The sequence below is a fragment of the Mastigoproctus giganteus genome, chromosome 8 (genome assembly GCF_048544385.1).
Source record: "Mastigoproctus giganteus isolate SK-2022 chromosome 8, ASM4854438v1, whole genome shotgun sequence".
NCBI classification, from domain to species: Eukaryota; Metazoa; Arthropoda; class Arachnida; order Uropygi; family Thelyphonidae; genus Mastigoproctus; species Mastigoproctus giganteus.
The window spans coordinates 52,730,752-52,758,735 of NC_143582.1; the positions used below are offsets into that span (position 1 = coordinate 52,730,752).

At 35.8% G+C, this 27,984-nt stretch overlaps 1 protein-coding gene across 1 annotated transcript in view; it reads right to left on the reverse strand.

The window, feature by feature from the left end:
• The window catches only part of LOC150081532 (midasin), a 1,449,634-nt gene that overhangs the window by 79,436 nt on the left and 1,342,214 nt on the right, over positions 1–27,984 (reverse strand). The window contains exons 82-84 of the mRNA XM_090380238.1: positions 23,809–23,950; positions 21,294–21,494; positions 9,270–9,446 (exon numbers count right to left, since the gene is read on the reverse strand). Of these exons, the coding sequence (XP_090236364.1) occupies positions 9,270–9,446; positions 21,294–21,494; positions 23,809–23,950 (520 nt within the window). The remainder of the gene's footprint in view (positions 1–9,269; positions 9,447–21,293; positions 21,495–23,808; positions 23,951–27,984) is intronic.

Below are 27,984 nucleotides of genomic sequence, written 5' to 3' on the forward strand. Positions count from 1 at the left end.
TGAGGGATGAAAAATTTGGAATAACTCATAGGGGAAACCCTACTCTCTCCATCTGAGGTACACTATCTTCAACATTGTTTGAAGAGGACTTTATAAATTCCTCCAGTCACTGATGGGAATCAAATCCAGACCAATTGCGTGGCATGGTAATGTATTGTACCAACTAAACCCTTCAAACTTCATTAACAAACCCTTCAAAGCTGCCATGGAGGAGAGCCTGCTTGTAAAGAAAGAAGGGGAGTTGGTGGGTGGGTGGTTACATGTAGTACAGTCAAAAAGGTCCTGGACTCACATATTATATGTAACTAAACCTAGACACAGCCATTCTTGAAGCACTCTCCTTGAGCACTATTGCAATTTTGCCAGCACTGGTAGCCAGGTGGGAAGGAGCAGCAGTGCACAGCACACACTTCTTGATTAGACTGGGGTTCGAGCCCGTCACCACCAAATACGGAGGATGCGGAAAGGTCAAGGAATGACCACCGCATATCCCGGAGCAATATGGCCTTAGTTGCTAATGCTCCTAAAAACCAACCAAACAAACCAAACCAAATAGTCTAGAATTTTTGTGGTGGGATATGGCAGACAGCATCTTGAGTTGTATCAATAACCCTTTGTTCCTGGTTGGCCTTGTAAATATTTCATTTTTGAGAAAAGAAATAACTTGCATAGTTGAGAGGTCAGGTTAATGAGGGGAGGGATGTGATAATATAACATTATAGTGATAACATGTTCTTGCTGCAGGTGAGTCGTGTGTAAGTTCACTGTTGTGTAATAACTTCCAATCTTCTGCTGAACACTGTTCTGGAGACATTTGCTAAATTTTCTCTTGCAGCTGTTGCAGCACCTGTATGTACCGTATTTCCCCATGAATAAGACACACCCTTTTTCGAAAAATTTGGGGTCTAAAAATTGGGTGCATCTTATACAGTGGTTGTAGGTTTTTTTACTTGCATTTTTCGCGCTTGTTGTCTTTGCGCTCATTGTTTCACACTTGTTACCGGTGTATTAGGTTATGTTTGGCCACGTTCTGCCCAGAAATGGCTCAGAAAAGATTTTCATACAGTGCTGAATTCAAGTTAAAAGTGATCCAGTTGGCAAAAGTAAATGGAAATCGTGCTGCTGAACGTAAGTTTGGTCCTCCTCCAACTGAGAAAACAATCCGAGACTGGCTAAGGGAAGAAGACTGAAAATGCCATGGCAGAAGAAGAAGGACATGAGAGGCAAGTCAGCAAAATGGCCTGATTTAGAGGGAATTGAAGATATGGATTGAAGAGCAAAGGGCAATTGGAATACCTGGAGGCTTGACATTCCAGCTCCACTTGATGTCAGCATTAACAAACCCTTCAAAGCTGCCATGAGAGACGAATGGAACCAATGGATGAAGTCTTCTGGGGACAATTTTACACCAGCAGGAAGAGTGAAGAAACCAACTATAGGAGAAGTTTGTACCTGGGGGAAAAGATCCTGGGATAATATCAAGCCTGAGATCGTTGTCAAGTCATTTAAGAAGTGTGGCATTTCAAATGCCATAGATGGAACTGAGGACGAGGCAATATATGAAGACAGTGATTCGTCATCAGACACAGATGAGGACAAGCTAATGGATGGGAGTTTTGACAGTGATGAAGAGTTGTATGAATTTTATGATGAATAAAACTTGAGTTCAATAACTTTATGTAATACTTTTTTTTTCAAATTTCAGGCCCCAAAATTAAGGTGTCTTATATATGGGGAAATATGGTATATTTCCTTATTTACAGTAGCACCTTGAGGAACAAATCTGAAGTACATATATTATGATGGTCAAAATAACTTCTAGCATCACTTTCCTTTTAAAATTGCCTTGCCCAAAATTTTTTAATAGTGACAAATGAGGCACTTTCCAAGTTAATAATTCATGCTTTATGGCTGGTTTTAAAAAAAAAAAATAAATAAATAAAAATAAATAATAATAAAATAAAAAAAAAAAATCCCCCACTAAATCCTGTTTCTGGTGATGACAGATTAGGTTTGTTGTTTGTTTGTTATTTGGAGCATTAGCAACTAAGGCCATATTGCTCCGGGATATGCGGTGGTCATTCCCTGACCTTTCCGCATCCTCTGTATTTGGTGGTGACGGGCTCGAACCCTGGTCTAATCAAGAAGTGTGTGTGCTACGCGCTGCTGCTCCTTCCCACCTGGCTATGGAGGCGCCCCACAGATTAGGAACAACACATCATTAGCAGATTCTTTTATGTGATTGCTGCAAATCATAATTCACTCATTGTGTCGATTTGGAGAACCATAAGCTGAACAACATGATGCAAATTCGAATTTTTACTTAAAATTTAACGACAGTTTCTATGTGAAATTTTTAAAGCTTCTGCAAGTTTATCAATGATTACACTGTAGCTCTGATGCATGAGTTGTCTGGCTATTTAAATTTTTTTGGGTGTACAAGTATAGGGTTGTACATATTAAAGTATTCCTAAGTAGAGGGCTCTGGAGCGAGTTCTAAAGCTTCTACTGAAAAGAAATTTAGATAACAGGTACAATAAACAATGTGCTCGCCATTTATTGGGGGGGGAGGAAGTTAAAAATTTGTCACTGTATGGCGCTGTGTCACTGTATACAATGTAACTATCTTAGTTATGATTAGGCAAATAACTTATGTTATTATGCAAATAACTTATGTTATTTGTATAATCGTAAGTTATTGCCAGGGCGCCTCCGTAGCCAGGTGGGAAGGAGCAGCAGTGCGTAGCACATGCTTCTTGATTAGACCGGGGTTCGAGCCCGTCACCACCAAATACGGAGTATGCGGAAAGGTCAAGGAATGACCACCGCATATCCCGGAGCAATATGGCCTTAGTTGCTAATGCTCCTAAAAACCAAATAACAAACAAACAAACAAACAGTTATTGCCACAGTGCCACAACTCGGCTCTACTGTACTGTATAAAAGCAAAGCAGTATCTTCAAAATCATACAGTAGATGTTTGCATGCACTACAGCAGCAATGCCACTATTAGTGAAGCTGTACTATCAGAACAGCAACAATGCAGCTGTGGCTATCAAAGAATTCCAGCGTCAGAAGTGTGTAAGGCCCACGTGGACCTATGACTGTTTGTGCTGTCTGCAAAATGACTGCGAAATTTGAAGAGACAGGACATCTTGGTGTTCAACCAGTTAGAGGTTGAAAACGGGTGGACTTCTCTCGTGCTGAAGATGTGGCTATGGCTGTCATGGATTTATCAAGTCAATCTCCATGTGGTAGCGCAAGTGTGCCAACTGTTTCTCGTGAAGTGGACATGCTGTATTCCACTGTAAGGCTAGTAATGCATCAGGTGTTGTGGTACTATCCTTACAAGATGAGCATGCTACAGCAGCTAAAGCATGGTGATGCAGATATTCGTTTCATATACGCACTTCAGTTTCTGGCACGAATGACAACGGATATCACTTGGTCATGGAACATCCTTTGGAGTGATGAAGTCCAATTCTGCTTAAATGGAAAAGTGAATACAGTCAGTCCTCGTATAACACGTGTTTACATTACACAAATTTGATCATACACGATTTATAAATAGGGGAACGATATCTTATATAACATGAACCGAATTCGCTTATGCACGATTCGCCTTTGTGTTTATAAGAAATGGCAGTCGAATGCGGAATCACCCCAACTGAACGCAACACAATAGGAATGAAGAGAAGATTCAGAAAATGTATTTATGTGTTTTATATCAGTGAAGGGGAAACGCATTTCACCATAATAACGTAAAAACCAACACAATTCCAGCTATCGGTATAATTGCAAATGCAATTAGATCGAGTTTACTACCAGTTTATAACAGATTCCACTAGCAGAAACGCAACTGGAAATTGTTTTTTATTGTTTTATGGTAATAACCCCTAGAAATGTGCTTTAGTAAAATGTGAGGTGTTAATAGTGTATCTCTGCCTTTACGGTGTTGTTTATTCAGTTGCTACATGCACGCAGCTTTGTTTATGTGCATCAAGCGTGCCTCCTTGTTTTGTAATTGTGCTTTCTTCCCTAAAAATGAGTAAAATACTTAAAAGGTGTGAAAAGAAAGTGGTGAAGACACTGCAGATTCAGGGAGAAAAAAAAAAAAGAAGCAATATCGATAAACAGAGGCGGACTGGGTCAAAAATTCTTACCTGGGAAAATTTATAGTGGCCTCATACTGCAGTTTATGGCCAAAATCACACCGGTTTCTCCAGTAAGGCTTATGGCCAGTCCGCCACTGTCGATAGTGAAAAAATATGAAACTGTGAAACGCTTTGAGCGAAATGAAAGACCATGTGATACTGCACGTGCTACGGACCTAAATGAGGCAACGCTGAGAATTACAAAGAATGCAGAGAAAATAAAAACAACTTTCATAGCAGGAACAACTCAAAGTGTAATTAAAATCCATTAGATTAAGACACAAAGAATTGGAAGAGATGCAACGGCTGTCAACTGTTTGGATAGAAAATCAAACAAAAAACAAGTTTGCTTACGATAGTAGCAAAAGCATTAGCAATATTTTATTACGTAATAGTTGTAATAAAATATGTAAGTATTTTATTACGATTATTTATTGTGTTTGATAATGTTTTGGTAACAAATGTGTGTTCAATCTTGGGTGGTCAGCACCTAACCCTATTTTTCCCATAGGGCCTATTGTTTATATTGCACGATTTTGTATTGCAAGAGGGTTTCTGGGAACACAACTATCGTGCTATATGAGGACTGACTGTATGCACATCTGGTGAGTATGGGCTTGGCAAACCTAGGATCCTGAGCTGGATATCATCATTCTTCTCTTTCTTGCCTTCTTGATGATTCCCTTCTACTTCTGACTTTCCCCCCCCCCTCCCTCTTTCTCAGGGTAACATGGGAATTTTTTTTTTTTTTTTTTTTTGGCTGGTGCAGCATAAGCCTCAGGCTTCCTTTGCACCACATGGCTAATAATAATAAAAAAAAACTGTCTCATTTGGGCAACAGAAAACCCTCAAGTTATCCAAGAGATCCCGTTGCATTCTCCAAAAGTGACAGTGTGGTGTGGATTTACAGCCACATTCATGATTGGGCCATATTTTTTGAACAAGTATCACCAACTAGACCCTACACCTGTTCCGTCACTGGACAGCGATATTATGAAATGATGGCAAATTTTGCAATACCAGAGCTACAACAATGTGGGTGCCTTCAGGATACCACATTCATGCAAGATGGTGTGCCACTCCACATCCACCATTCTGTCCAAAGATTGCTAAGGCAACACTTTACAGACGAACGGGTCATCAGCCGTTGTTTCCAGACATCTTGGTCACCCTGATCACCAGACCTCGCCCCATGAGACTTCTGGTTGTGGGGGTTTTTGAAGAACCAGGTGTATTGGGAAGGATGTCAAATTCTTGCAGATCTGAAGGACGGCATTATATGTCATATGTGCTGGCTATTCCAGTTGACATGTTACGTTCTGCTGTAGAACATGCTGTTCTTTGAATGGAAGCTGTTGTTGACCAAAATGGAGGACACATTGAACAATTGTAGCGCTCTTCAAGTGATCTGTATTGCTACAGCGCCACACAGTGACAAATTTTGTAACTAATTTTTTTCCCAATAAATGGCGAGCGCATTCTTTATTGTACCTGTTGTCCAAATTTCTCTTCAGTACGAGCTTTAGAACTTGCTCCAGAGCCCTCTACATAAGGATACTTTAATTTTAACAACCCTGCAGTTAAAGTTCTTCCAGCATAGTAATCATCTGCTAAATCTGCTCTTCTCTCTTTGAATCTACAATGCTGTTCAGACATAGCAGTACAGGAGAGAAAATCATCTAAGTAAATCTGACTCATTATTTTCAATTTTTCAGAAACAGATTTCCCTAAGAACTAGCAAAGTATGATAGCTGCAAGATGTCTCAAATTTGAAATTTCACCAAGTTTTTCCATTCTTCATAAACTAAAGTGTGATTTGTTGTTAAAAATTATAGTAAACTCTGTATAATCTGGCACATTTTACAAAAAAAAAAAAAAAGAAAAAAAAAAGAAAAAAAAAAAATTGACATTTTGGATTCCAGAAATATTAAAACTCTAATCTGGGATCAACAATTATTTTGTTCTTAAGAATCCACACAAAAAATCACATTTCTTTAAAAGGCATTTGAAGGGCTGACTTTCTTCCTTTAATCTGTTTTAGTGGCCAGTATGATTTAACATGCATAAATAATGCAATGGTCTTAATTCTCACAACAGAACAAACTTTTGCAGAGCTGCACTGGTACTGCACTACTTACATATCTCTCCAAAAATGTTAAATTGCCATTTGTTGAAAAGATGAGACTGCTATGACAATCTGTGTTCAGAACTAACTGGTCTCTCAATAGAAAGTCTTTTCTTTCTTTTTTGGTAGTTATTGGCGCATAGGCTTCTGTGGCCATAATGCACCTCCCAAGGTTTTTGCAGTACTTTGATCCAAGCCCGAGGCGGGAATCGAACCCGCGACCTTTGGGTTGCCAGTCAATAGAAAGTGGTTTTGATGTTATTGTTATTATTTGGTTTTTAGGAGCATTAGCAACTAAGGCCATATTGCTCTGGGGATATGCGGTGGTCATTCCCTGACCTTTCCACATCCTCCGTATTTGGTAGTCATGGGCTCGAACCCCAGTCTAATCAAGAAGCGTGTGCTACGCACTGCTGCTCCTGCCCACCTGGATACGGAGGCACCTGGTTTTGATGTGAGTGATCATATGGTAAGTGAAATAGTCTTTAAAGGTATCAGTTTTCAAAGATGCAATACAGTTGTCGTTGTTTTTGTATGGTTTTAGGAGCATCAGCAACTAAGGCCATATTGCTCCATGTATATTGTTTGTAAATTGTGTGTTCTGAGGTTAATTTTCTGCTTGCCGGACGAAAAACCATGTTACTCTCAACTGACATTCACAAACCCAGCTAGGTTGTGAAAAAGACCCATAAAAATTCCTCGGTCATCAATGACAGGAGGAAGATGAGAATCTGTGTTCAGAACTAACTGGTCTCTCAACAGATAGCAAGTGGTTTTGATGCGAGTGATCATATGGTACGTGAAAGTATGTATCTATTGAGAGACCAGTTAGTTCTGAACACAGATTGGTCACAGCAGTCTCATCTTTTAAAAGACCTGACTTGAACTCAGGTAGCACAGTTGGTAGGATCACCATCCTCCCCACACTGAGTTTTTCCACCCAGTGTTGGGGAGGATGGTGATCCTACCAACTGTGCTACCTATGGGGGCATGCAATACAGCTAAAACTATCTGTTGAAAGTAATGCAATACTAGTGCAGCTCATTATAAAAGCAAGTATGTTCAGCTGTGAAAATTAAGACTTTTCATTATCCATGCAATTTAAATCCTGCTGTCCACAAACATGGATGAAAGGAGAAGGCAGTCATTATAAATATTTACAGATGCAATTAAGTTTAATATTTATTAAAATTGGCTCTTCTGAAACTGCCCAACCACTAGATATATTTCTCTAAAATCCAGCAAATTTCAGTTCCCGAGGGTTCAGATTTTAAAAAGTTTACTGGATTTTGAATACCACAGCAATTGCATTGTAGTATTGCATGCTTTTCTACAGGGTGTCTCAAAAATATTGGTACAAACATTTAGGGGAGGTAGGTAACATCTAAAGGAATGTGAATCGCATAGGAACCCATAACCGGAAACATCACTGTAAGTCGGTACATGGTGCTGTTCATCAGTTTGCGAGAGGGAAAGTTTCTGGTTTACTCATTCAAGCAGTAGTCGCCGCACGAAGAGCATGCATCTATATACGAACTGTGAGCTGGCAGACATGCACCTAGTGTATGGATTAGCAGAGGGCCCACACGGTGTGCGCCCCCATGCGGCACAACATCGCTTCGCAATAAATGTGTGGGCAGGTATGGTCGGTGACTGCTTAGTCGGCCCACGCCTGTTACCATCCCGCATGAACTCCGCTAAATATCGGATCTTTCTTGAACAAGTTCTACCAGGGTTACTTGACAATGTTCCAGCATACGTGAGACGCAACATTTGGTTTCAACATGACGGGGCGCCTGCCCATTATGGAAGGTGTGTACGTGACCATTTGAACAGGCGTTTTGGGCGTCAATGGATTGGCCGTGGTGGACACGTGGCCTGGCCTGACCCCCACACTCACCTGATTTATCGAGCCTTGATTTCTTTCTGTGGGGGCCCTCAAATCTATCGTGTGTGAATCGCCTGTGGAGATGGAAATGGATCTCGTGGCGAGACTCATCTGCGCTGCTGCTACTGTCAAAGAAACTCCAGGTGTGTTCGACCGTGTCCGACAATCCATGCTGCGTCGGTGTCATGCATGCATCGTGTCTCATGGTGGAACCTTCGAGCATCTGTTGTAACATCATGAAATGCATCCATCTCGTACTCCATTGTTAATATTATGTCAAAATGTTTGCCACTAATTACTGTCTTGTGTCATTTCTGCTTCTTGTGCCTCTGCTACTATTTTCCTGTGATGTTTCCGGTTATGGGTTCCTATGCGATTCAGATTCCTTTAGATGTTACCTACCTCCCCTAAACGTTTGTACCAATATTTTTGAGACACCCTGTATATTTGGGTTTATTTGCTGTTTCTAATGATTTTTGTTTTGTAGTTTGTTTATGCTGATCTGATTCAGCTTCTTTAATTAGAAAAAATTGACTGACCAGCAGTGTCTATGTAATCGGTTGCCCCAGAAGTCCAAGGATAGTTTCATCTTGAGGGTTGCCATGTGTATTTGTGAAATTGGTATTGTACTCTATTTTTTCTACTACATTTGCAGATGTTTGGAGTGATTTTTTTTTTTTTTTTAAATCATTGTGATGAGGTATGAGAGTCTGGTGAAACATCAACTGGCATATCATTCATTTTATATAATCTTTATTTTGTTTTAGAAAGGAGTGTTCAAGATCAGTCTGCTATTGAAATGCTTGGAAGAACAAATCAAAAATCTGACAATCAAGAGAGCTAAAAATTGCCTTTGATTCTTTTGATTTCAGTGCTACTGTTGTTGCACAGGTTTCTGTGTTAGCAGGTAAAGATAGCTGCTTTTTAATTTCTTCATATCCAATTTTATTTCTGAATTTGGTTTTCTCTTTTCCATATGATATAGTCTCTGGAAAAAATCAGGACATTCATCTGTAATTCTTAAATAATGATGAGACATTATTCAGATATTATACCTTATATTGATATTGAATATGAATATTTTAAATAGTAAAGTACTTACTTGTTCATCCAGTTTATCTGCTTCCTTTTGTTCAACATCTCCCATTTTCTTATCAAGCTCATCTTCTTCATCCTCATCACTTTCCACACTGCTCTCTTCACTATTTTCTCTCTTGGCTTCTGGATTATGAAGTTTTCCATCAAAATCTTCAGACATTTCAATTCCATGCTCTTCTTCCTAAAAAGAGCATGGTTGTTTAAATGAAAATAAAATAAATGCTAAAAATAGACAAATGTTATTTGAAAATTTTCTTTCTTTTTCTTTTTATAGCAGATGACATTTGACTTATTTCACTAATAACATAAGGCTACATTTTAAGAAATGTTCTCTGATGTTTTGCTGCTGATAAGAAATCCAAACTGTTTTTTCAAACTACTTCAAATTTGCTATATTGTATCAGAATTTTTTAATAATAAAAGAAAAAAAAAAATGGCAGAGATGCTTCTGGTTTATTTTGTATTTTTACAGATTTTACACACATATGTTATTTTTATATAAAAATACATAAAAACAGAAATATCAAAGGGTATGGTCTCCTATTGAGCATAGATGGCTGCAAACCTGATTTCATATATGCTATACTGGGTTAAACTTGCATTTTTTCGACTTTCTCAGGCAGCTAGTTTTGGTGGCTGTTGCTCTTTTTAGAATCCAACAGTAGTTAGCCATCAAATTGGCATTCCATCCCCTTTGGTACCTTTCTTCTTTTTCTTTTATATTCTGAAGGAATATTCCCTTGTACTTTTCACTTCATCATCATCAGGGTTGGCCCGAACAAAAGTGGGGCCCGGTGCGAAGTTGACTTGCAAGGGATGCCTTGATACAAATTTCGTACAACAAAATAATTTATTGCATTTTGATATTTATTACATTGCACAAATTGGTTTAGTAAGGATTACATGAAAATGATAAATAATTAATTATTTTAATAAAATTAACATTTCAATCACAAAAAAATCTTTAATAAATCAAATAAAAAAATAATTGCTTCATATACTTATAAAATACAATTTGGTATGCGACCTAATCGAATAAGGTCACAATATATGATTTTTGTTTCATTTTCTTACATGTTTTATAGCAAATTCGTTGATAATATCATCATAATTTAGTTTTTTGGCTATTTTGGATTCGATAGATAAAATGGCTAAGGAGGTAAATCGTTCTTGACTAATGCTAGATCTCAAGTAATTTTTTATTATTTTCAATCTTGAGAAAGATCTTTCTGCAGATGCGACGGTAATTGGTAAGGTTATTATAATTTTCAAAACAGTAACAAAATTTGGATACAATTCAAATAAATTATTTTTCAGTAAATATTGTGATTCTGGAAGGCAAAACTCGATGACAAATTTTGATTTCATTAAATAAATCAATGCAATCAATATCATCTTTGCAAGGTTGCATTTAAGTCTTTGCAACATTTAAGAAGATCGTTTTCAGTCAGTTTTTGAATATTATCCGAATTATATAAAAAACCATATGATGTCTCATGTTCGTGATAAATTTTGAATCTTTTCTTAAAAGAAATAATCGCACTATCAATTATGACTAGAAAATATTCTTTGCCTGATGAAATAGGCTGATCGGTTCCTTCATAACAAAATTGCTTTGTTTTTCGTCCAGTTCTTTGATTCTTAAATTCAGATGCCACTTGTAATTCTTCAGCTATTTCCTTTGCAGTTATTAAAGAAGATTTGAATCCCAATTCATGATACTGTTCAAAAAAATTTAAAAGGCCTTTTAAATGTGAATTTGCAGTACCGATATCTATATTTTAATTTTGAAATATCTTGCTCACAATATTTACTTCATTCAGTATGTCATACCAAATGACCAAACTTAATAAAAATTCAAATGAAGTAAGTTTATTTTCAGTTGATTGGATTTCGGATTTCGTTTTCATGCCACTGGTATGTTCATAAAGGTATTTCAAAGCTAGAGAAAATTGTGGTACTTGGTATCTCACAGATTTCACACTTTCGAGGCGACATTCCCACCTCGTTTCTTACAGTGGTTTTGGAGTAAGATGCTTGACATGCTCTTTTAATATATCCCAGCATATCACAGAACTTGCAAAAATATTATATATGCTTTGTAAAGTCACAAAAAATGAATTTGCAAGAGATGATTTTGAAATGTCTCCGGACTAAATTCAAATTATGACTTCCACAGGGCATATACTGTGCTTTGGAATTCTTTTGCAGGATAAGTGCTTGCATGCCTTTACATAAACCTCTCATATGAGCTCCGTTATCGTACCCCTGTCCTCGACAGTTCCCTAAATCTAATTCCTCCTTTTCTAATTTGCATTCAATTTTGGCTGATAATCCTTTTCCTATCGAGTCTTTTACTGTTTCAAAACAAATAAATCGTTCTTGTATAATCACATCACTTTCAGAGTTATCTACATTAACATATAATTGTTCTTGATGGTTTACGTCTGGAGTTCAATCTAATAAAATTGTGAAATACTTAGCTTTCTTTCTTAAATCTCAAAATACTTAACTGTATTTATTATTTCCTTTCTAACTTTTTTAGCCAAAGCAGAAATCAGTTCATCTTGTATTCTATGAGATAAAGAGGAACACGATGCTGATTCTACGCACCGATCCAAATGTTGTTTCATGATTGGGTCAAAGTCAAGAGAAGAATAAATTTTGGATGGATAGCATTCAGGAAATATAGTGACATACTGAAGAGCAATATCCCAGTTTGTCTGAAACGTAAAATAATGAACCAATGTATACTCCCCACCATGACTTATGGAAGTGAAACTTGGGCACTCACCAAAAGAATGGAAGAGAAGCTGAAAACTACACAGCGAAGAATGGAATGAATTATATTGGGAATCAGACTGTTAGATAAGAAGAGAAACACATGGATTAGGCAGCAAACTCAAGTAAAGGACATTCTTATCAAAACTAAAGAACTAAAATGGTCTTGGGCAGGACACATAGCTCGAAGACATGATGACAGATGGACTAAGAAAATAACCGAATGGTACCCAAGAGGAGCTAGAAGAAAACCTGGAAGACAGAGGCGGAGATGGATAGATGAAATTCATGAGTTTATGGGTAGTAAATGGATAGCCAGTGCTCAAAACAGAAGGAACTGGAAAGTTGCTGGAGAGGCCTTCATCCTGCAGTGGATTGAAAATGGATGATGATGATGATGATGATGATAACACAATGTGGCATCTTTGTACTTTGAGTAGAGTAACCACCTTCGTTCTTGACGTTCCCCATTCATTAATTTTCTTAAATAATAATTTTCAGAAAAAACTGCTGTTATTTTTATCTTTCAGAAAATCGTAGATTTTTACTTGTGTCACGCCATTTTGTATGATAGCCATTCTAAATTTATTAGTTATAATTTCAGGCCAAGTACCAGGATCATTGATATCGACATTTTCGTCTTTGTCGCTTTGTTGATTCTCTTGAAGCTGCGGTCCTCGGGATAATTCATCTTGTTCTTTGTTCAACGCTGACAAAAAATCCTCCGTCTGTACGTTTCCCTTTGCTTCACGATTATCTTCCCATTCTACAGTTTTCTTATCATCGCTTTCCTCTTCATTAGGACGAGAGCTGGCTTTGTGATGATCAGGACCGTTTTCGTGGATGTTGCACGGCGTAACTTCGTTTGATCTTCCAGTAACTGTGAATGACGCGTTTCTTCAGTTTGTTGCACATTTTTGGTTTTTAAAAATTTTGCAAGGGAGTTCCTCTGTTTTTCCGTAATTTCTTCTCTATTTGTTTTTTTCTTCAATTTATCAGAGCCACACATATACTTTCTTCCTGCATCTCCGTCTCTACTAGTCATGTTGTGAAATAGATATGAATATTTATTTATTTTCACACCTCTGGAATTGTGATAAAAACATACGATGTACGATCAGCTGTCATATATATATTCGTATTTGTGGGGAATATTTATTCAATAATTTCAAATGAAACTCCAATAAATTATTATATAATTATTATTTTTATTTGTAGGCTTCGATCAGCCTAATTGTTTATAAGGTCTCTAAGAGACTCAATAATATTGCGTTAGCCTAAATTAGGATCAAATGAGTAAACGGCCTGCTAAAGAAGTGTAGGTAATGAGTAGCCTACGAAAGAGGCTTAAAATGAGTAGCCTACGAAAGAGGCTTAAAATGAGTAGCTAACAGACTCAAAAGAATTGTAGAGGCCTGAAGGTACACTCTGAATGATTCGATGACCTACTAAGAGGATCAAAAGAATTATAAAGGTCTGAAAATAGGCTCAATATTTTTTATAAAATTACGTTTAGATTGACCAAAATAAATACAATGGTCTTGATCACTTTTCACAACCTTTAGACATATATAATAAAATAAGACAAGAAATTCTTTACTCATTTACTATAGAAATCCAAATTGAGAAAAGGTATCGAAAATTGTATTTATTTAACTATTTTTTGGTCAAACCAGTATTATTAACTTAAAATTTTCTCAGAAGAAAATTTAAGTCGAGTTTTTGAATAATTTCAAATTCACTCGATCTCTCGAAGGTAGAAAGCAAAAAAGGGCCAAGAAAACCTAGTCGGTGGTATATATAGCCTTTAACGCTGGCAACATATAATCGTACGTCTGAGCGACTTGTAAGGAGAGATATTTTAAATATATTTTTCCGTGTTTTTGGAGAATTCTTGGCGGGTTTTCAGATAATGTTAATAACATGATTATTCACATTTTATTTCTTACTGATTTTGCAAAAAAAAAAAAAAAAAAAAAATGAAACCATTTTTTTTTTTTTTGCAAAATCAGTCAGCGGCGCGGGGCCTTGTGCGCTCGCACCCCCCTTGGGCCTGCTCTGATCATCGTGAACTTGGTCCGGCTTAGGTCCTTTAAGACCTGTTCTATTGCAGCTCTTGGAAGTGGTTTTGATCTCGCCATCGTTGTCTTTGTCGACCAACATCTCTCTTGCTTGTATGTTTGTAGTTAAAGGCTAATTTTGGGATCCAGTCTGTGTTCATTCTTTCTATGTGGCTGATCCATTTTTCCTGATACCGTTTTATGTCATTTACTATGTTATCTACTTTTAATTTCTTGCGGATATCTAAATTTCTTTGGTGGTCTAGTCTTGTAAAGCCTAATAATGGTCTTCAAAATCTCATTTGTGCTGCTTCTATTTTGTGTGCATCTTTCTTATTTATGACCCAAGTCTCGCAGCTGTAGAAGAGGGCTGGTTTTGAAGTGATGTTGGGCAGTCGTAATTTTGTTTCAGTTGTCATTTGTTTTCCGAAGTGGCATTTAATCTTTCCATTCATTTTATTATATTTTTGTAGTTTAGTGTGGATGTCTTTCCCTTCATTTGATATTAAATTTCCAAAATAGGTGAAGTCAGATATTTGTTCTATTATTTTATCATCAATAACAATTTTGACTCTTTGTATGTTTTTTCCACATAATTCCATTGATTTTGTTTTTGAGGTGGAGATTTTTATCTCGTACTGTTTACCTATTTTATTAAGTTCATTTGCTGCTATCTGTAGTTCATCTTCGGATTTTGCAATTATAACTTGATCATCAGCATATAATATAGTTTGGATTTTATTCCTGTTGTTCAACTGTATTCCGTTGTTAATTGTTTGTTTCCATTCTTTAAGAATTTTATTGATGTAGATATTAAATAAATTTGGTGATAGTCCACATCCTTGTTTCACTCCTTTATTGGTGTTAATTGGGTCTGGTAGTTGGCCATTAGAATATTTTATACAGACTTTTGAGTTATCATATAGGCTTTAGATCGCTTTCCAGAGTTGGGTTGGGATATTTTATTCACGTAGAATCTGCCAAAGTTTTTCCCGATTTACATTGTCATATGCTTTTTCATAATCAATAAAGAGCAGAAATGGTAGATTGAGTTTTCTTTTCTCCAAAATTTGTTGTAATGAGAAAAGGGCATCTATTGTGCTTCTCCCTTTTCTGACCCTACATTGTTGTTCTTCTAAGAATTGTTCACTGTATTTATTAAGTTTATTCTTTAGTATATTAGAGTATAGCTTTGCAGCAGTTGACAGCAGTGTTATCCCTCTGTAGTTGTTAGGGTTATTTCTGGAGCCTTTTTTGTGTAAATTGATTACTATTCCTGTTTCCCAATCTTTGGGTATCTGTTGCTTATGCCATATGATGTTAAATAATTTTAGTAGTGCGTTTTTTAGTAAGGTGTCCCCATATTTAAATAGTTCTACATTCAAATTGTCTATGCCTGGGCTTTTTCGGTTTCTTTGATTTTTGTCACTTAAACTACCTAAATTTCCTGGGAAATTGTTGGAACGAGAGTGCAAGAATTGTACCTTAACATTTTTGTTTTTCAGCCTTATATTAAGGTAGGCAGCGAAGGAAGTAAGCAAACCCTTAGCCATTATTATCAGAACATCCTTCGATTCAGGGGAAATTCCCACAGATTGGAGATGTGAGAATGTATCCCCAATTCACAAAGTGCGATCAAAGGGTGACACGAGCAATTAGAGAACTGTAAGTTTAACTTCTGTTCCAGGGAAAATAGTGAAGTCACTGGTAAAAGAAATTCAGCATCATCTCGACAAGGCTGCAATTACACTCCAGACACAGTATGGGTTGGTTAAGGGGAAATCTTGTCTAACCAATTTGATTGGATACTATGATGCAGTGACAAAGGAATGGGTGCAGAAAATAATTTTAATATCATATACTTGGATTTCAGGAAAGCTTTTGATACTGTTGCACATAAAAGACTGCCATACAAATTTGAGTAGTGTGGCATTATGGGAAACTTACATATGGATTAAGGAATGGTTGAATGGGAGAAGACAAGAGTGGTTATCAATGGACACTGCTGGTCACGGACTAACGTTATTAGTTCAGTCCCACAGGGTTCAGTGCAGGGCCCATTGTTGTTTTCTGTATTGATTGATCATATTCATGAGGGTATATCACGCTTAATGCCTAAGACAATACAAAGGTTGACAATGTGGTTAATGATAGTAATGGAGGTATGATTCTGCAACAAGGTCTAGAAAAATTAGGCAGATGAGTTGTCATTTCTCAGATGAAAGGTCATTTCATCTGAAATGGATTTGCATTTCAGCAATGCCTGAAATGCAAAGCACTGTATATGGGTAGCAGTAATCCCAGAGTAACATATCAATTGTGTGGTACCACACTCAGAGTAGTGGGGAAAAAAAAAGGATCAGGGTAATTGTGAAGTCTGATGAGAAGTTCTCTGAGCAATGCAGACAGGCTGCCAGGACAGATCATGGGGTTTTATCAATGAAATACAGGAACTTTCTATCAGGGATAAGGAGGTGATTATCTCATTGTATAAGGGAATGGTTGTGCCACTTCCTGAATAATACTGCATATAGGTCTGGAGGCCTCATTTTAAGAAGGATATAGAGTTAGCATTAGTAGAGGCATTTGATGCAAGAAAGCAAGCTTATGCAGCATCAGCCGAAAAAAAAAAACCCACTTCCACTTCACCCCTCTGTTCGTTCAAAATACCTGTCCAGCTGAGCCTTAAACTTATTTAGGCTATCAACCTCCACCACAAGGGATGGAAGTCTGTTCCACCAACCAACCACCTGCTTGCTGTAATGGGTACAGAGTTGCTGTAATGGGTACAGAGAAGGACAATGAGATTGGTGAGGGGAACAAAGGAATGCTCTTACCAATGAAAGCTTCAGATCTGCAAACTGCAGCACCTCGAGACTACGCATCGGTGAGGTAATCTGATTGAGATGCTTATGGATTTGAATGGTGTGGGCAAATTCAATGCTGAGGGGATTCTTCCTCTTGCTCTGACTGTGCATATGGGGGCACAAATTGAAATTGAGGAAGGATGGTTGTAGAATAGATGTGCGGATGTTTTCCCTTAGCCAACAGGTGTCTGATTGATGGAACAAGCTTTTATCCATTGTTGTGGAAGTGGATGGTTTGAATAAATTCAAGGAAGAACTAGACAAACTGGAGGGGATGGATAAGTGAAATGGGATTTTTTTTTTTTTTTTTTTTTTAGCCACATAAACTAATAGTTGCCATAGCTGAGTGGTCAAATGTGAAAGTATAAAGGAAGGGAGGGGAAAAAGCTGCTTATTTTCTAACAGGCCCCTTCAGTTATGTGATTAAGGTATTCCTAAAATCACTGCATAAGGGAAAACCATATAACTGATTAGACCAAATGATTTCCAACATCATATCTCTAAATAGGCCTACAAGGCTGGGACAATTCATATTGAACAATTAGACTTTACACCAACCGGTATTCAAATAAACAAATTCCAATCTTGCAACTAAAACACTTTATTTACAATAAAATAAAATAAAATACGAGCGTATAAAATGAAATGAAATAAAATATATAGTGGCCTAAAACTGATGTGATTTAATTTACAATAAAATACAAAAATATAAAATATGATGATAAAAGTGATAAAATCAATTAATAAAATAAAATACCGTAACAACTGTAGCTTTCGGAGATAGCAATCCCCTTTCTCAACAGCATATTTCTGCTGTGTGGCACATCCTTAAGTAGCAGATCCACGGCACTCATCACATGGTTCCTCGGGAGTAAGGCCGGAATTTCCCAATTATGCACCGGAACCGGAAATGGCTCGGGAGCGCGCTAGCTGAAACCGTTCATCTTGCTCAAGAACCACGGTTTCCAAGAGGGGATGTAAACGTACACCCTTGTCTCTATTAATGGAATTGCTAGCTGCCCCAATACATAAACTCTCAAGCCATTTACGGTCCCAGAACCCCTGTGCATGATACGTGATGACAGCATTCTCCGGGGAGATTTGATGTTGCTTCTCCCAAAAATGTTCTGCCACGGCAGACTTCCCATAATTTGTGGACTTTATTGCATTCATATGCTCCCCCAGACGGTCTTTCAGTTGTCGCCCCGTCTCACCTACATAACACACCCCACAACTAAAGATTTCCAAGATGATATTTCCAACATCATCTTGGAAATCAATTTCCATGGAAAAAATGTAAGATGGTTGGGTACACTCTGGATCGGACTGTTGTATCCCCTTCCCAAGGATATATTATTTGTGTTATGAACAACAGAAATGAATTTTACGGTACAGCAGTATAATTACAGAGGTCAGTATTGGCAACTTATAAAAATATACAAACTATTTGTCAATTCACACACTTTGAATTATGCTTTTAGCAGTCACTAAATGTAATTTTTTTTCTTGAAAAGAATGTCACATGCTGTTGTTTACAAATATTCATAACTGACAAATATGGTAGCTGGTTTCTCCTCTTCCCTTTCAGAGCTAAATGTTTAGTTTTGAGAGCGTCTTGTATGCAATTAACATTTCATTGTTTTATTTATTTTTATTGCATCTCTAACTGAGGCAAGATGGGAGACACTAAACTTCTACAGTATTATCCTCAGATAACTACTGTTGTTTATAAAAATACAATCACCTAATTGAGGGAATATATCACAGAAGAGGATGCAACAGCTCAATAATCCACACTTTGGAAACCATGGCAGTAGATTTGAGGTGCAGTATTTGCTTCTGTTAGTGTCTATTATGAAATATATGTCCTACCATAAATTTCACTTTTTTTTTATTTTTTATTATTTTTTTTATGTTCCCTTGGGGAACGTGATCACACATTATATCCAAAATCGTGTTATAATCAAGTGCTATATATATCAAGGTTGCACTGTACTTGTATGCACAACAGGTATCATATTTTGTGCCTGGCAAACATGTCTTGGTTCTTTTCTGTCAATCTCAGTTACAAACTAAACTCCCTGTTTCATTAATCATTGATATGCCACGCATCCTATTTTATTGTTCTTGTTTATTTAACTTTTGTAGTTACAATCCTTAGTTTAGTAGAGGGCAGACTGCATTGGTGCTTCAGTACCTTTAAGTTATAATAGTTCTCTCTTGGCATCCAAATAGAAGTACCCAATTTACTGTATTTATTTCAAACAAGGTGGCAATTGACTAGTTTGTGTTTTAATGACACATCAACTAGTAAGACTATACAGTTGTGCCCCTGTATCCGCTGATTCGGAATCCACTGATTCAGTTACCTGCGGTTAACCAAGTGGGGGGGGGAAACTTAATACTTACTACTTGTGTGTCCAATATGATGCTTCCCTTTATTTTTTACAATGTCACGTATGGTTTGGTCACCAAACATTATAATAGTTCTTTAGAGATTTAACGGATGCACCGTTTTCAAACTTTTGAATAAGTTCAAGTTTTTGTTTAATTTGAAAGCACAACTCTGGCATTTGCCCATCATTTTTGCGATTTCTAAACAAAAAAGTTACTATAAAAAAAAAAAAAAATTCCGACATCTCTGACATAAATAGCGAAACAAAATTTGTCCTGTGGTGTGACAGAACACAACAATCTATGCGATGCACTAAATCAAACTAAACATTTGCTGTTTTTTTTTGTTTTGAGCAGAAGGTGCGAAAACAGCGGGGGTTGCAAGATAATAGGTACACTTATCTCCCATCGATAACTTACTACTTGCGTGTCCAATATGATGCTTCCCTTTATTTTTTACAATGTCACGTATGGTTTGGTCACCAAACATAATGGTTCTTTAGAGATTTAATGGATGCACCTTTTTCAAACTTTTGAATAAGTTCAAGTTTTTGTTTAATTTGAAAGCACAACTCTGGCATTTGCCCATCATTTTTGCGATTTATAAACAAAAAAGTTACTATAAAAAAAAAAAATTCCGACATCCCTGACATAAATAGCGAAACAAAATTTGTCCTGTGGTGTGACAGAACACAACAATCTATGCGATGCACTAAATCAAACTAAACATTTGCTGTTTTTTTTTGTTTTGAGCAGAAGGTGCGAAAACAGCGGGGGTTGCAAGATAATAGGTACACTTATCTCCCATTGATAACTTATAATACCCGTTCTTGTCGCTTGTTTATGACTTGAAAAATATCTGTTTATACATATTATAGTTATTACTTGAATTTTATGATTTCTGGTTGACTTTTTTTTTTTTTTTTTTTTTTTTTTAAATTTGGAGTCCTGAAGTGTCCTGGCTAATCCACTTCCCAGTTAATCCAATCCTGGTAAATCGAGAGTCTGCTGTACTTTATTATTACCGTATTTAATGTTGGTAATGTCTTACTATGTGTTTAATTTATCAATTAAACTTTATTATGCATATATATGTACAAGTAAATCACATTATATATGGGGTCAGCAGGTGTTTGCTTATATCCGTGGTTTCAGCCATCCACGGTAGGTCTTGGAACGTATCCCCTGTGGATACGGGGGTTTTACTGTATAAGTTTTACATTGGCTATCTTTCAGGCCACTGCTGCACTAAAAATGATTTTTAGTGCAGCAGTGGCCTGATAGTACAAAGAGGCATCATAATGAATGGCTGCTCTCTCTCTATTTTTTGGCAAGGTAGCTTCATTTCTCAAAGATATAAGGATGTTGAGCATTATGTAAGGATTTTCAGAAGGGAGATCCTTGAGCATTATGTAAGGATTTTCAGAAGGGAATAGGTCTTAAATTAATTTTTATGGATGATGATCTTCCACATAGGATTCAGTTGGTTAAATTCCTTGAAGCACACTAACCTCTTCCCAGGAGTGGGATTTATTATTCTTATCATTAGCCTAGCAAACAATATGAGATTTTGTTTTAATTGTTGTTTAGTTGTCAGGAATGAGACCCATTAAATACCTGACTCATGCAGAATTAGCTCACAATTTTGGATATTCATTATCTCATGATCATGATTCATGAAAAGAGCACCTTTATTTTTTTTAATCTTAAAACTCATATAATTGTCTTATAATAATACTCTTCCAAGATTATTATTATAATTTGATAGAATTCCATAAAGTATATATTTTTCTTGAAACCCTTGATTTTATGGTTATAACTTGATTTTTGGACACTAAATTAATCTTTTTTTATCTAAAATTCTTGTTGGATGTAAAGTTTAAACAAACAAAGTTTTAATGGAATAAATTAATGTGTTAACTATACTTTTAATTCTGGTTGTTCATTTATATCTTCCATTTTATCTTCTTGCTTCTTTATATCTTCCAACTGATCTTCACTTTCAATTCTGTCACTAATATCTTTTAATCCTTCTCCTTCTCCTAAGCCACCTTCTTCAATATCCTGAAATTGTGTAGTTCCCTCTTTCTCTATTTCTTCTTTCAGTTCTTCTGGTAAACAGTAACCCTAAAAGAAAAACAATCCAGCTAAAAATTCTTAAACCAGAATGGAAATGTGTATACTTTTTTATCAGACTACTGCCCTTAAATTATGAGATTTTTAATTATATTATTCTATATACTTACATGATAATATAATAATAACTATATTCTTCTGTAAGTATACACGAATTCTATACAAAATACAATATGCTATTTTATATTAGTTCACATTAAGTACTTTATTATCAAGTTAAAAGCTGCTTTAAAGACATGCAATAGCTCAGACACAAAATATAGAAGGTTTACAGCAGTTTATATTCTTTTTTTCACACAATTCAAAATATTACAAATATTTAAAATGCATATCACACATATAAAAACTAAACACTTCAATGCTTATTAAGCAATCTAACCTGATTTATATATTTTAATATATTATTATTAAGGGATGTGCCACAAAAGTTATTTCTGATGAAAGTAGCGTTGCAATCGAAGAAGACTACACCCATTGGAAAGAAACAGTTTTGAAAAAAATTATGGACTATGAGCCCAAAGACATATTCAATGTTGATGAATCATGTTTATTTTTTACCTATTTGCTGAACAAGACACTGAATTTTAAAGGTTATAAATGTTTAAGTGTTAAAAATAGTAAGGACAGAATTACAGTCTTGGTTGTTGTAAATATGGCTGGTAATGAAACACTGAAGCTTCTGCTAATAGGCAAAAGTAAACAACCCCAATGTTTCAAAGGAGTAAAGTCGTTACAGTTGGATTACAACTACAACAAAATATCTTGAGTGACAAGTAAAATTTTTGAGCAATGGATTTTAAATTTCGATAGAAAGATGATGAAAGAAAACAGAAAAATTGTGTTGATTGTCGACAACTGCCCTTTCCACCTTCACTCGGCAATTTTGAAAGTTACAAGTGTGAAGCTTGCTTTCTTCCCTCTGAATACCTCTTCTAAACTGCAGCCAATGGAACAAGAATTTGAAAATGCACTACCGAAGGTACATATTTAAAAAAAAAATTATACTGAGAATAGAAACCAACCAACCTATAGATTCTGTTATAGATTTGCGAATGCATTTGCATCACATCTTGACAGCATTTGCAGTCAAGATGTGATGAAAACAACGATTAAGAATTGTTTCACAAAAGCAGGTTTTGCTAAAATGCTAATTAATAGCAATGAGAGGGATGAACTACTACTACAAGACATTGAGCAATCTTGGGAAGGGTTCCAAGTGAGGTTTGATCAGTGGAGAAATTTTTCTTATTATCAACTCTTAAAAATTGAATTTTTATGAGTTGATAATGATGTCATAGTAGCTGAATATCCAAGGGACTCCAACATTTTGGAGTGTATTTAAAGAACTAGTGACAATATTGACCATAAGCTGGATGAAAATGAGGGCAATATTAAACCTTCCAAACAAGAAATGTTGGCAGCATTTGAAACTTGGCATCGAGGCATTTAGTGGAAAGGAAATTTAACAGAAAATATATCTGAATGTTTAAACAAATGCATTTTTATAAAAAACATTTTTATGAACTGTGTACAGTAGAATCCAGCATACAACAAAAAATAACTAAATATTTTACTACATAATTCTTAAAAGTGTACTAATAATTGTGCACATCATCATGTAGTCATTTCTTAATATGTATATACTAATAAATTAATTGTTTTAAAACGTTAGAAATTTTATTCATTCCCAATTATTTCTGATTTATTTCCCATCTTTTACTATATTTCTGAATTTACAGTATTTTGCACCATTGAAAAGGTCATATTTCTTTATAATGAAATTTCTGTTTAATGAATTTTTTCAAGGGAACAATAAATTTCATTATATAGAGTCTGCCTATACTTCCATGGACACTGTTATTTTGAATTGGTTCCCAAATTTCCAAAAACCAAACCAGTCCAAAAATGTATTGCAACCAGTCCATTCATTGTCCAATTCCAAACTCACAGAACAATCTTTTCTTCTCCCTCATTTATTCCTTCTACTCATTTATCTCTTTTGTGAAATAACTTTCCTTCACATATATTACCCAAAAATTATAATCTATAGAAATTCAAGTCTAATGTCAACAAGTATCTTCTGTCTTTAACCATGCATGGCACTAAGTGCATGGGTTATTACTACAGTGAAAGTCAACACACAGGCTGATTATGATGTGTGTACATTAGAGAAAAGGTACAAAAACAAATTTTTTGTATCTTGGTTTTCAATCAAATAAGTATTACTATCTATGAGAACTTACCATGAATTTTACCATAAGGTTTTAATTTAGTGTACTGAAGTAAATAAAAATGCTTTTCTTACCTTTACTACTAGAGTGGTAAATATTTTCAATAAGGTGCACAATAATTTGCAAGTAGCACGGTGGGCTGTAGCTTGAACCGTAACATAAAACTGAAGAAGATTGATGTACTGGTGGAGAAGAGGTACAACAGCCAAAGACAAACTATTGAAATAAAAGGATTAATACAGTAATAAATTTAGTCTTCTTGTAAAATATTAATAAATTATAATTATACTTTAGCTAACAGTATTGGGGAAAGGGTTAACTTGTTATATGAGGATTATAATATTTGCAATATATAAATAAAATATCACCTATCTGTAAAATATATGTTTAAGTAGCCTTCAAGATATAGCCTTCATTTGAAATACATTTACTTTCAATCTATACAGGTTCAAAAAGTATCAAAGAAAACTGTGAGTAAGAATGTTACCAATACATTAACATCACAAGAAAAATATGCAAGAAAATATAATTAACATCATAAGAAAAATATGGATTAGTCACTTATGGGTATCTCTTTATTTAATTTTTGGGATATAACATAATCTCAGGTATGTTTATGCACTCTATATGTTAGATTTAACTTAGGAATTATTGAATTTCTAAATAAGAAATTTAGAAATTCTGAAATGTGTGTGCATGCACAACCTTAAAAAAAAACAAAAAAAACACACATATTAAAAGGCTTACAGCATAGTCATTTCTGAAAATTTCACAGAAATTTTTTGCTAATCAGCAAAAGGATTTGATATGTAACATTACAATATTATTCTTTTAATTTCCTCTTTTGCTGATTTTCAGTAATGCTTTCCAATTTTTCATAACCCACAAGAATATTAGGACACTGCAAATATGTGAATAGTTCATAATGAAATCTTTTCTCTGGTAGTTAACGTTATGACCATTTAAACATAAATTTTATATTCACAGTTACAGTTGTTAAGTTTAGGCAAAAACTTAAGTAATAGATTTTAGTAAATAGCATTATTTTTCTTACTCCTTTAATTACTCTCCTAAAACAATGAGATCCAGCACTGGTTAGCCACTGTTTCTGACATTTATAGACACCAATATAAGATTTTAGCATCGATTACACACAAAAAAATTGAGGGTTTCTCCCTGTGACACTTTTTGCTGCAGCCCTTGATCTGTTCCTCTCGACCTGCAATAGTATCTTTACCTACGCAGACAACATGAAAACATTCTTTCCATCCAACAATAGTGTTAATGAACACAAGGTTGCTCTACAAGCCACACAGCTGTTAACGAACCTGGCCAACTTCCTGGTTATGATTGGCCTTGAAATAAACCCTCTCAAAATGGCCCAGATGTCCTTCTCCTGAAAGCATAACACCACCATACTCTTAAATGGTCAACCCATACAGAAAGTCGAATATCGCAAATATCTGGGAGGAATTACCTCCCAGATATTTGCGATGGGACAACAAGTTATCCTTCATGAAGCATTTCACTACCACAAAGAAGAAGACCCTAGCCACCATCTGGCGCTCAAAACAGGACTTAACTGGGGTCGTAATGCTCAATTTATGAAAGAATACATTGTTAGGTGCATTGCCCCGGCTGCCTTATATGCTTTGGGTTATTTGGTCATCAGCTCCAGAAATGTATATCAAAATCTTCCTAAGCATTGAATATTGGCCTCTTAGGTGGCTAAACTGGATTTTCCAATTTCCTTTCACTGTGTATCAAGAGACATTCTGTATGCAAATATGGAGTGGACACCTTGGAAGTTTATTGTTATCAGAACAAATATTCATATCCCGACTAAGTTATTGACGGGTAGATATGATGCACCAGTTCTATCAGGCATCATCTCGCATACACGAATTCTGAGGCAATCATGCAGTTTGCAAATCAAACTTCGCTCCAACCTAATCTCCTTGAAAAGCTTTAACATGATGTTCCCGCTTAATACAATGGAAATCCTGAACCAGTTTCAAGTTAATACAGCAGTACAGATGGGACGGCACATAGTGCTTTACCTGTGATATACAAAAATTTTGAAAAATTATACTCCAGTAAGACCTACAGAATGACTATCTTCCAACAAACAACTGTACTAACTAGAACCCATAGTCTCTTGCATGCAGTGCAATTAAAAATTGAGCTAAAAATTAAGTCTGTCCCTCATTGAAGGAGGTCCCAATGCACAGTTCTCTCTGAATCTCTGCTGTGGTTTCGGATGTCATTTTGGAAGTTGACTGCCTAGCAGACACAATCTTTTTGTTTTTCAGTGTTATGCTGCCATCATGCAGTTTGTGTGTAAAGTGTGCTAAGCTTTACATGTTGTGGATACTCCTCTTTGACACAGCCAGCATGAAGTACACCCCTTTTTTTAAACTATCAATTTTTTAAAATTTATTCTATGAGTTGTAAATTTGACTATTCTCCCCCTCTAGCTTGCATACTTTACAAGGGGCGATTGTAACTAGTAATCAATTGAATAAAATAAATAAATAAAACAAGCTGAAAAGGTTTGATATTAAAGTTTGCTAATGATACAAAGGTTGGCAGAGTAGTAAATAATAGCAACCATGATAAGCTACTCCAGTAAGACCCAGACATATTTAGTTGGTCTGAAAAATGGAAGTAAAATAAAATACAGTTGAAATTGCAATTATCTGGAGTGCTGAGAAATAAATTTTCTCAGATAATTTTCAAAACGAAAGAAAAAATTGTAAATGTGACATAAATGTAAATATTTAATATTCATATTCATAAAAGTATATCACAATGTGGGAAGATCTGGCAACAAATTTAATAAATACACATTATAATTTGAAAAAGGAAAAAAAGTTTGCCTTTTCTCTTGGTTGGTCTTCCTGCAAAGAGTAAATTATTATAAAAATTACCACAAAAATTACTACATAAATTTTAAGGCATCATCTTGTTAGTGAAAGCGATGTCTCCTTGCTGTTCTATCTTGTTGCATAGACTCTTTACATGAGAGAGTGAGTGGGATTAACCAAAACTATAAAGACCCTGGTTAACTTGTCCCCTGGATAATCAGGTGTTTATTATATTGGTAAATGAAAGGTTTTTACATTTGGGAAATGGTAATCCTAGATTATATTATTACTTGGGAAGTAAAAAACTTAAGGTACAGTAATACCCCGACTTACGCTATCCCGACTTACGCGAACTCGGAGTTACGCGGTTCTTGATTTTTTTCGTTTGGCAACGCTGCCGCCCACTATCTTCAAGGTCGTTTTTCATATGTTATCGATATACGGTGCGACGGCGGAGAATGAGAGCGAAAGATGAACAAAATTCAACTTTGTTGCTTTTATGTTTTTTATATCAGTGAAGGGGAAACACATTTCACCATAATAACGTAAAAACCAACACAATTCCAGCTATCGGTATAATCGCAAATGCAATTAGATCGAGTTTACTACCAGTTTATAACAGATTTCACTAGCAGAAACGCAACTGGATTTTTATTGTTTTATGGTAGTAACCCCTAGAAATGTGAGGTGTTAATAGTGTATCTCTGCCTTTATGGTGTTGTTTATTCAGTTGCTACATGCGCGCAGCTTTGTTTATGCGTATCAAGCGTGCCTCCTCGTTTTGTAATTGTGCTTTATTCCCTAACAATGAGTAAAATACTTAATTAAAAGGTGTGAAAAGGAAGCGTCCTAGTGAAGACACTGCAGATTCAGAGAGAAAAAGAAAAGCAATTATCGATAAACAGAGGCGGACTGGGTCAAAAATTCTTACCCGGGAAAATTTATAGTGGCCTCATACTATGGTTTATGGCCAAAATCACACTGGCCCACCGGGGTTTCCCCGGTAAGGCTTATGGCCAGTCCACCTCTGTCGATAGAGAAAAAATATGAAATTGTGAAACGCTTTGAGCGAAATGAAAGACCATGTGATATTGCACGTGCTACAGGCCTAAATGAAGCAACGGCGAAAAGCACATGACAATTGCAAACTTGACAGGTTGAAAATTGAAAAGGGCTCAATTGTAAAGGGCTTAAAAATTTTAGAAAACATAGACTCCAACGAAGAACGCGTTATAGCTACAAAGCAAGGAATAGAAAAAATTATTAGCTTGCTACGAAGAAATTCTGCCTGAAAAAAAGAACGCGATGTGTCGTCAGACGAATTTGTTAGATTTTATGAAGCCATCGACATCGAAATAACTTTTTTACGTAAGTCATTTGTTT